The sequence below is a fragment of the Acomys russatus genome, chromosome 25 (genome assembly GCF_903995435.1).
Source record: "Acomys russatus chromosome 25, mAcoRus1.1, whole genome shotgun sequence".
NCBI lineage: Eukaryota > Metazoa > Chordata > Mammalia > Rodentia > Muridae > Acomys > Acomys russatus.
The window spans coordinates 707728-718291 of NC_067161.1; the positions used below are offsets into that span (position 1 = coordinate 707728).

At 46.8% G+C, this 10564-nt stretch overlaps 1 protein-coding gene across 3 annotated transcripts; it reads right to left on the minus strand.

The window, feature by feature from the left end:
• Positions 1 to 878: 878 nt before the first annotated feature.
• Mpv17l (MPV17 mitochondrial inner membrane protein like) lies at positions 879 to 10046 on the minus strand. Of its 3 annotated transcripts, XM_051167936.1 has the most exons (4): positions 9673 to 10035; positions 6553 to 6623; positions 1326 to 1355; positions 901 to 1192 (listed from the first exon to the last, which is right to left on the minus strand). In XM_051167936.1, the coding sequence occupies exons 1-4, from the start codon at positions 9980 to 9982 to the stop codon at positions 1037 to 1039; spliced, it is 567 nt and encodes a 188-aa protein (XP_051023893.1). In that variant the 5' UTR covers positions 9983 to 10035; the 3' UTR covers positions 901 to 1036. The 3 variants fall into 3 exon arrangements, with proteins under 3 accessions (XP_051023895.1, XP_051023893.1, XP_051023894.1); XM_051167938.1 differs by lacking the exon at positions 6553 to 6623 and having other exon boundaries at positions 879 to 1192; positions 9673 to 10046; XM_051167937.1 differs by lacking the exon at positions 1326 to 1355 and having other exon boundaries at positions 9673 to 10043.
• Positions 10047 to 10564: the final 518 nt, after the last annotated feature.

The window sequence follows — 10564 nt, forward strand, 5'->3', positions numbered from 1 at the left end:
CTGTATCTTCTCAGAGCCGGAAGATGCCAATTAAAAAATACTGTACTTGGATGATATAATATAAAAGTAGAAGACTAAGATATGATGGCTCATGCACTTGGAAGGCTGAAGAAAGACCATCCTGGGGTACACAGTGAATTCCAGGCCAGCCTGAGCTTAAAGAGAAACCCTTTTTTTTTAGACAGGGTTTTTCTGTGTAGTCTTGGCTGTCTTGAACTCTCTTTGTAGACCAGGCTGGTCTCAAACTCATAATGATCTGCCTGCCTCTGCCTCCCAAGTGCTGGGATTAAAGGTGTGTGCCACCACGCCCAGCAAGAGACCCTGTCTTAAAAAAAAAAAAAAAAAAAAAAAAAGTCGGCCATATCAATAAAATTTCTATACAGAAGATATCAACACTATTCCTTTTTTTTTTTTTTTTTGAAGATAAAACTATCTACTTATAAGAATTTTAGTGGAGGCATAATAATAAATTATTATAAAATATGGGGGGACATTGATTATTCAATCTTCTTGACTGAATTCTGTATAAATAGAAACATACTATAAGGACAAAAGGCCATTTGATTCCAAAGTCTATAGGAAATAGCCTGAGCATTTAGGCTAGAAATGTAAATAATCAAAGCTGGAGGATTTTTTAAAAATTCAACTGGCCTTATAATATTAGAATAGAAGCTGGGCATGGTGGCATACACCTTTAATCCCAGCACTCAGGGAGGAAGAGCAAGCCCAGAACATCCAAGGCTACACAGAGCAACCCTGTCTCGAAAACACAAAATAATAATAATAATAATAATGTAGAAATATTAATAATTCCAAAATGATACCTGTCACTGTTATAATTTTTAACCAAAGCATTAGAGAGGTGAAAAAACCTGGCTGGGACAGGTTTGGATAAAAGTTAAAATAATCATTGTTAATTTCAAAAAAAGTGGGCCTATGGAATAGTAGTTCTTCATGATGGAGCCCATAGTCAGTCAGTGGAGCAGGCCTGCTGCAGGTGATTGAGAGAAATGGAGAGAGGGGAGTCCTGGACTCTTTACTTCTCTGGGGACCCGCGAAGGAGGATGAATATGGACTCCAGTGTGCCATCGCCACTCTGCTGTGAAAAGCATAGGAAGGTGGCCCAGAGGAAGCCACAGAGTCCAGTGTAAGCTGTCCTCCAGTGCACAGGGACCAGGCTGAAGTTGGCCAGCTGCAATGCAGAGAGAGTCTGTTAGGAGTAGACAGGTAGCAGAGTTTGTGTGGGGGACTGAACTCAGGACGCAGCACCAAATAGGCAAACACTGTACCACTGAGTCCCAAATTCTATACAGCTTGGCACTCACCTGCACAAAAGGCCAGTACATCAGACCACTCTGGAAGGAAGAAAAACCTCATTAGGATGCTGTCTAGTTACATAAAACAAACACACAGTTCATCCTATAAGAGACTAAGAATGCCAGAGAGGCAGGGTGCCCAGCTAGGATGGGATTGCACTCTGGGCTGACTAAATGAAGACTGCTTGAGGCCTTAAGAGAGCAGGTAGAGACTTGAGGGCACAACTTGTAAGCCGCAATTCACCTTTTGTTAATTATACTGATAAGTGCAGAGTGACAAGTGAGCCAGAGATTCTGGAAGAAATCAGTACTTTTAAAAGTAATCACATATATTTATATACTATAATTTCCAAGTGGGTACCAGCATATAATGTGCATATATTGTGATTGGCTGGCCTGAATTTGCTCACTATGTAGACCAGACTGGCTTAGGATTTATAGTGATCCACCTGCCTCTGCCTCCCCACTGCTGGGATTAAAGGCTTGAACCACCACACTTGGATCTCCAAACAGTTCTTTCCCTTGTTTGGTTTTCTTGTGTTGTTTTGTTTTGCTTCGTGAGAAAAGGTTTCTCTGTGTAGCCCTGTCGTAGGCCAGGCTAGCCTCAAATTCAGAAATCCACCTGCCTCTGCTTCCTGAGTTCTAGGACTAAAGGCGTGTGTCTTAGCATGTGCCTATGGAACAATATTAGACAAGTAATACAGCTAAGCCATCTCTTGGTACAGAAGAAGTTAGGCTGACATTATAAATTTCTTCTTACATTTATGCAGTGTGTGTGTATCCTGAAGATATTTTCAGGAGTCCTGGACACTGAACTCAGGTCCCCAGCCTGGTGGCAAATGCCTTTACCCACTGAGCCATCTTACCAATCTCTCAATTTTTAAAATTGCTTTATTTTTATTTGTTGTTGTTTTGACACAGGGTTTCTCTGTGTAACAGCCCTGGCTGTCTTGGAACTCTCTTTGTAGACCAGGCTGGCCTAAAACTCAAAGATCCACCTGCCTCTACCTCCTGAGTGCTGGGATTCAAGGCATGCGCCACCACCTCCAGCATCACTTTATTTTTATTTATTTGTTTGTTTTTCCCACTGGATCTTGTTCTGTAGCTCATGGCAGTCTTCTTGTCTCAGCCTCTTGAGTGCTGGTGTTATAACTAACTATGAGCTACCACACTCCACCAAGTAATTAAAAAAAAAAAATACACATGAATCAGGCTTGATGGTGTATCCTAACATTTGGGAGGGTGTGTGTGTGTGTGTGTGTGTGTGTGTGTGTGTGTGTGTGTGTGTGTAAGACAGGAGATGCTGCAGAGACACAGAAACAACTTGAAGGTCCTCCCACTGAGCACATCTGGAATGCTTGAGAATACCAGAAATAATTAAACACATTAATTAATTATGAACTGCTGGGGCCGGGGGCTGGGGGGCGGGGGGCAGAACCCCAGAGTAGATACCCACAATAAAGAAGTGGCTGGGAGAAAAGCTGGACAAGTGCCACCCTGTGAACACAGGTGCGAGGGACACTCACCACTCAACAAGCAGGGCAACTTGGGCAGAATCAGAAATGGATCCAGAAGCTAGGGTGTGGGCACAGCTGCCTAGCATGCACAAGGCCCTGAGTTCTGGCCCCAGCAAAAAAGGAAGGGCTAGAACAAGAACGAGGAAAAGGAAGAGGAAAAGGAAGGAAAAGAAGGGGGGGCAGAAGGTAAGGGGAAAGGCACGGGCTGTGGTCCCAGATACTGAGGAATCCAAGTTACAAGTATGCCTGAGCAACTTAGTGAGGCCCTTTCTCACAGATGAATGATTAAAAAAGAGCTGGGTGTAGCTCAGTGGTAGCATGCCTGTCTAGCATGCTTGAGGCCCAAGGTCAATCTCTAGCACAGCAAAACATAAACAAAAATACAACACCCGCGTTGCAAGTACCCCAAATTATCCAGCAAGACAGCGGGTCATTCGTGCTAAGAGAACGCTGTTTATTGAGAGTAACAGAACTGCTTACATAGGGGAGGAACCAGCAATCAAACAGCACTGGGACTCAAAACAAGGAAAATGAAGGCAACCAGTGGAGCACAATGTTTCAACTGCAAAGAAAAACAAGTAAAGTTTCAACTGCAGACAAAAACAAGTAATGTTTCAACTGCAGACAAAAACAAGTAAAGTTTCAACTGCAGACAAAAACAAGTAATGGTCAGTACCAGCACAGCTGCAGTTCCCCACACAAACAGGGCCCCGGATGTGGCTCAGTTAGTAGAGTGTTTGCCTAGCATGCACAAATCTCAGCTACATAATGAGCTCCAGGGTAGCCATAGCTACAAAAGACCTTGTTTCAACAATAACAACAACAACGCTATTAACAATAGAGGTAGGGATGGGGTAGGTAGGGAGTGCTAAGTCACTTGATCAACCTATGTGAGGACCTGGGTCTGATCCAAGCCTTGAAAAAGGATAAAAGCATAGGATACGCCAAGATTCCCAGGGCTCCACACCCAAGGCAGTCTGTCTCTAGCACTGAGGGAGCAGATGACCAATCTTGCTTCCTGTCATTTCTAACATTAGGGGTAGAGTAGGGTTTATAATGCCTATAATCTCAGCACTCAGGAGGCTGAGGCAGGAGAATGGCTCTACACAGTAAAGTATGAGCCAGCCTGGGTTACACAATGAGGCCATGTCTCAAAACTTACAAGAAAATCAATAATAAATAAATTAACAAAACATGTCAGATGTGTGTATCTGTCTTAAATCTAACCTATTGGGAAACCCCAGTCTCTCTTCTAAAATAAACAAGGAAATCACATCCCAAAGTCTCTGTAGAGGCACAATTTCTCCTTCAAGAGAAGTAACAAGAGCCCTAAACATCTTCCTTGAAGGAGATGCCCCCAACTGAGGTGTTCATGGAATTCTGTGGCTTAAAATCTCCCCTCTGTCTTCCATCACCAAATATACAGTGCTGGCCCGGGGGCTTAGTACCATCCACCAATGCAGGTGATGGCTCAATGTGGCTGCACATTGCATTGGCTTTTGTATTTTTAGGTGCTGGGGTAACCCTGAGAGTTCCTCTTCCCCCTCCCGCTAAACAAACACCTATACTCTACCCTTCAGCTCTGAATAGGGGGCTAGGTACATGTAAAATATTGGGGTCATATTCTACAATACTGAATATTTATCTACCTGATTGTTCTTAACTGAATCAAACTAGTGCTGGGTTAGAGCTGAGAAACGTCCCTGACTCTGCCAGACCTGAAGACAATAAGCCTTCACTAGACACTTGAGCAGTGTTGAATCAACAGCAATATATACCTCTGTACTGGATAAAGAATACCACAGGGGGGCTGGAGAGATGGCTCAGCGATTAAGAGGACTGTCTGCTCTTCCAGAGGTCCTGAGTTCAATTCCCAGCAACCACATGGTGGCTCATAGCTATCTATAATGAAATCTTGTGCCCTTTTCTGTTATGCAAGCATACATGTGGGCAAAAGACTGTATATGTAATAAATAAATATTAAAAAAAAAAAAAAAAAAAAAAAAAGAATACCACTGGGACTTAAGTCACCAGGAATATTCCCCGGAAACATTATCCTTCTCTGGAAGCACATTTGTGACGAATGGTTCTTTTTTTTTTTTTTTTTTTGAGACGGGGTTTCTCTGTTTAGCCTTGTCTGTCCTGGACTTGCTATGTAAACCAGTCTGGCCTTGAACTCACAGCTGTCTGCCTGCCTCTGCCTCCCAAGTGCTGGGACTACAAACACTGGGCACACCTGGAAACACTGGGCACATCTGGAAACACTGCACACCTAGAAACACTAGGCACATCTGGAAACACTGGGCACACCTGGAAACACTGGCAGCGGGGTTGATTCCTTAGCTGACCCACAGCCTACAATTCCTGTTTTGCAAATAGGTTTAGAAACCTATTAAATAAATTGCTGAAAAGAATAAATTTAATGAAGTCAGAAATCACTGTGGACACCTGCCTGAACACAATGATACTGTGCCTTTCCTGCCCCTGAGAAGCAGAGCTGCCCGAGGTCTCCTCAAACGCATCTACCCAAACACACTCAAGCTAGAAACATTGATGCACTGAGCTACAGTCTCGGTACTTGGGAGGACTAGGCAGGAAAGCAGCTTGAGCCCAAAGGTTGTACGCCAGGCCGAGCATGTCAAGATGCTCATTTTCAAAATAAACAAAACGAAATGTAACAAATGAAGATAGCTCTTTGTCAAACTGTAAATCCTAATTTAAGCATAGTTGTTTTATGCCATACTAGTGGGATAAACCTGTAATCCCAGCATCTCAAGAGGATCAAAAGTTCAAGGACTGTTTAACCTATAGTGAACTGAGTATCAGTCTGGTCCACTTATACAGCCCATGCCTGATTCAAGGAAAGAAGGAAGGTGGGGAGGGAGGAAGCAAGGGAGGGGAAGAAAAAGAAAGAGGCGGGAGGGAGGGAGGGAGGAAAGAAAGGAGGGGAGGAGAAAGGGAGAGAGAGAGGAGGAGAGGGAGAAAGGGAGAAGAAAGAGGAAAGGAGAAGAAGAAAAGAAGAGAAGAAAAGAAAAGCTAGGAGGGTCAGCAAAAGGGTTCAGTGGGTAAAGGAGCTTGCTGCTGAGTCTGACTACCTGAGTTCAACCTCAGGAATCCACACAGTGGAAGAAGAGACCTCCCACAAATTGCCCTCTGATCTCCACACTCCTAAGCCCTCTCATTCCGCTAAATAAATACATGTCATTAATTTTTAAAAAGCTATGGAGGTGGGCATGGTGGCACATGTCTGTAATCTCAGCACTTAGGAGGTGGAGGCAGGAGGATCAAGAGTTCAAGTTGGGTTGTATGAGACCCTATCTCTACGCAAGCAAAGAAGGGGGCAGGCGTAGGAGTCAGTGGTAAAATCCGTGCCTAGCATCAGGCATAGGTTCAATCTCCAGTGGGGGTGGGGAAGCTGTAGTAAAGTGTTCCATTCATTTATCACGCTTGCGTGCATCTGTCAGTCTGTGCGCTCACACACTAGCATTCTCATGTACATGGACAGACAGGCCACAGAAAATGTGTGGTGTTCAGGGACAACTGTAAGAATCTGTTCTCCCCTACCACCATGTAAAACCGCAGGGATAGAACTCGGGTCCTCCGGCTTGGCAGCAAGCTCCTTTACCCACTGAGCCTTCTCCTCGCCAGCCCCTAAAGTAAGTGCTCTTTAATGTTTAAAATACTTAGAGCTATGATTACATTTCAGAGGCCTGTCTTACCTTATATGTATTCCAGAACTTCTGCTTCAGGTCCAACAATATGTCATCCTTTCCCTGAAGAGCGCTCATCCCTATTTACAGAGACACAGCAGAGGGCTTTTAGAAATGGGATGATTACTGTACAAGTGTGTGCTCGAGTGTCATTCCAACAGCATCCAGGCACACCCAATTCCAACCACTCACTATGTGGCTGTTGACCCAACCGGAAAACAAGAGCATCTCTATTTTTAAACTGAACTTTAAAGGAGCACCAAGTAGCGGGGCTTGGTGGAGCACATCTTTAATCCCAGCACTCGGGAGGCAGAGGCAAGTGAATCACTCTGAGTTTGAGGCCAGCCTGGTCTACAAAGTGTCCAGGACAGCCATGGCTACACAGAGAGACCCTGTCTCGAACAAATAAACAAAAAGGGACACCAAGTTTCATGGTGGCGCACACCTTTACTCCCAGCATTCTGGAGGCAGAGGCAGGTGGATCTCCTGTGAGTGTGAGGCCAGCCTGTTCTTTTTCCTGCCCTCCCCACCATATATAACCCTGATTATCCTGGAACAGCCTCTGTAGATCAGGCTGGCTTCACACTCAACGATTCCTGCTGCCTGTGCTTCCCAAGTGCTGGGGCTGCAGGTGGGACCCGCCATGCCCAGCTATGTGTTACTGAGGGTGGAGCCCAGCCTCCAACTTTGAAAAAAAATTAATCTTTCTCCTTTTTCTTCTTCCTTTCTTCTGTGCTTTTTCTCCTCCTCCTCCTCCTCCTCCTCCTCCTCCTCCTCCTCCTCCTCTTCTTCTTCTTCTCTATTTGTAGTGAGATTAAACCCATGGCCTCAAGCGTGGTAAACCTGCCCTCTGCCACTGAGCTGCACTGCCACACTCCCACCCTCGCTTCATTCCTTTAAAAAATAGAAATAAAAACTACTAGTCCTGGACAGCCTAGCAACTACAAATTTCCCATCAGTATATTCTTTTTTTAAGAATTTATTTTTAGCCGGGCAGTGGTGGCGCACACCTTTAGTCCCAGCACTTGGGAGGCAGAGGCAGGCAGATCACTGTGAGTTCGAGGCTAGCCTGGTATACAAAGTGAGTCTAGGACAGCCAAGGCTACACAGAGAGACCCTGTCTCGAAAAACCAAAAAAAAAAAAAAAAAAAGAATTTATTTTTAGCCAAGCATGGTGGTGCATGCCTTTAATCCCAACACTCAGGAGGCAGAGGCAGAGGCAGGTGGATTACTGTGAGTTCAAGGCCAGCCTGGTCTACAAAGTGAGTGCAGGACAGCCAAGACTACACAGAGAGACCCTGTCTTGAAAAACAAACAAAAAAGAAAAAAAAAAGAATTTATTTGTATTTATGTGCATTGGTGTCTTGCCTGCCTGTATGTCTGTGTGAGGATGTCAGATCCTGGAGTTACAGACAGTTGTGAGCTGCCATGTTGGGTGCTGGGAATTGAACCTGGGTCCTTTAGAAGAGCAGTCAGTATTCTCAACAGCTGAGCCGTCTCTCCAGCCCCCACCAGTATATTCTAATCAGAGTTTGACATTCAAGAATTAGAGCCAAAACCTTACTTTTAAAGGAGAGTGTAAAGATAACAGTCCTTTACAAATTCTGACAGCCCTGATGGGGGTTGGGAGCAGGCTGAGTGTTACTAGTCAGTCGCAGGACAGTCTTAGAACAGGACTGAAAACGAAACCAGCAAACATTGTGTGTGGTGCTGTGATCCGCTTACCCAGGTGATGCTAAGCACTTAGCTGTGCCACATCATTTGACCCTCCTCACAATCACCTGAGAAGAGTTAAAAGAAGGGAAAGACAGCTAGCTAGTCACGGTGGCATTGTAAAGTTAGCAATCATGAGGCAGAGGCAGGAGGATTGCCATGAGTTCAAGGCCAGGCTGCACAGCATGACTTTGTCTGAAACTAAAGTGTTTCAGGAGGCTAATAGTAACAACCTAGCCAGGTGCCCAGTTCCTTCCTCCATCATTTCCCAAGGCGGGCCTGGCAGGGGCACCACGGGACTATCAGTTTCAAGTGGCAACTTAAGCTTCTGGCTCACATGCCCATGCGCCCTGTCACCGTGACATGAAGCGAGGGAGAATGAACCAGAGATCTGAAAGAAAGACCAAGCAAAGCTCCAGACAGGTGATATACCAGAAGACTCCAGATCTTCACCATAGGCTCCTCCCACCCGCTGGACCGGCACTATTTTCTAATCTCAGAGTGACCATACATACAAACATTCCATGTCTGTGAGAACTCTGAGCGAAGCCGCCAAAGTGGTAGCTCAAAGTCTAACTAGGAGTCTCCTAACCCCTTCACCGCTGCACTAAGCTGTCGTAAGTATAGAAAGCTGTTGGCAAAGCTAGCTGGGAGATCACACCAGGAACTAGGCATGGAGCTCGGGCAAATCAGAATGCTCTCTGGGGTATCTGTTCTGACATGGCATTAGCTGCGACGGTAGCAGGCCACCAGGTCATGGTTTCCTGTGGGCTAAAGAAGGAAAGGAAGTGAACACAGCCTCCCTGAAATACCTCCCGGAGGAGGGGAAGTTTCTTCTAGATGGTTGCCTACCCACATTCAGTTTCAGAAGATATTAACAGGCTGGGTCTGGGTGGGACCAGCTTTTCATCCCAGCAACTTGGGGGACCTTAGTGGGAGAATCACAAGTTCAAGGCCAGCCTGAGCAATTTAGTGAGCCCCTGTCTCTGCTGCAGAGCCTCAGGTACAGCTTTTCCCAGAACAGGTGGAACCCAGGGATGCAGCTGCAATGGGGCTAAGCCAGGGTCTCCTGAATATGCCCTTAAATACACACACGCACACACACACACATCCTGAACTCCGCCAACCGCAGCCTCTCAGCTTTGAAACCAACCCTCTGAATATCTGGCACACCGGATCTCCAGTTTCCCGGCCAACGGGCCCCCAAATTCTTCCTTACAAAAAACCTCAATGTCCAGACCTTCCGTCACCGCTTCAAAATTTCCTTCCAGGCCTGGTTCCGCAGAGTTGGCACTCCTGCCTCAGCCTCAGTGGCTTCAGGTCTCTGGTTTCGGCGTCCCCCCAGACCCCCTAGCCTCCTGTGGGGGGCCTCCAGTACCCCAATCCCAGAATCTGAATCCCAGCTCGGTCCCTCACCGACATAGAAGGCAGAGAGGGCTACCGGCCCTCCGACAGTCTGGTCACACAGCACCTTGGCCAGGACCGTGCGTGGCGCGCGGCCCGGCAGCGCGCGCTCCAGCAGGCGCAGCCACACGTAGTTGAAGTTGCCGTGGAAGGTCACGGCCAGTGTAGCCACGCGCCGCGTCTGCCGCCAGTCCGCCGGGCCGCCCCGCAGCCGCTGCTGCAGCGCATCACCCGCCGAGAAGAGCCCGGCGTACAGCAGCACGTTAGTGGGCCACGGATAGCGCCGCGCCGCGCGTGGAAACGCGCGCCACCAGCTCGCCATACGGGCCCAGAGTGCCTTCAGCGCCTGCACACCTGACTGCACCGCAGGCGCCAGGGTGATTGGACGCCCCTGTGCACACCCAACCCGCGTGTCCAATCCCGTGACTGCTGGCCACCGAGAGGGCGGAGCCCCTGCGATGTGCGGAGTCCACAGTGCGCTGACAATTTCCAAGAAATCTCCAGAAGGAGGAGAGGCACTCAGACATAAAGCAGATCTGTCATTCCCAAACGCCTGGCATTGTAATAACAGGTAATGGCCGCCACCGGGGCATTGGAGATGGCCGCATGGCTTTGTGAATATGTCAAAATCCAGTGGATCCTACACTTTAAAATAGGGATTTGCTTATTAGTTTGAGACCTCCCATCCTGCCTTCACCTCCCAAGCTCTGGGATTACAGATTTGTGCCACTAGGTCTAACTGGTAAATATTGTGAGATGTGAATCCTCTCTCTGAACATTTGGGGCTGATATGAAGCTCTGTAGTAGTGACTGCCTAGCATACAGAAGGATGTGGCTTCAATTCCCCGCTATTGCAATAAAAATGAAGAAAGCAAGCTAACTCGGCTGTCAAAGTGTAAATGCT

Bases quoted from the DNA above. Each gene is read 5' to 3' on its own strand.
- Mpv17l (XM_051167936.1), bottom strand. From the start codon at position 9,982: ATGGCGAGCTGGTGGCGCGCGTTTCCACGCGCGGCGCGGCGCTATCCG. The intron at 1,356-6,552 runs GTAAGACAGGCC...TCTTCCTTCCAG, and splicing joins AGTTCTGGAATACATATAAG to AGTGGTCTGATGTACTGGCC. The intron at 1,193-1,325 runs GTGAGTGCCAAG...TCTGCATTGCAG, and splicing joins TGTACTGGCCTTTTGTGCAG to CTGGCCAACTTCAGCCTGGT.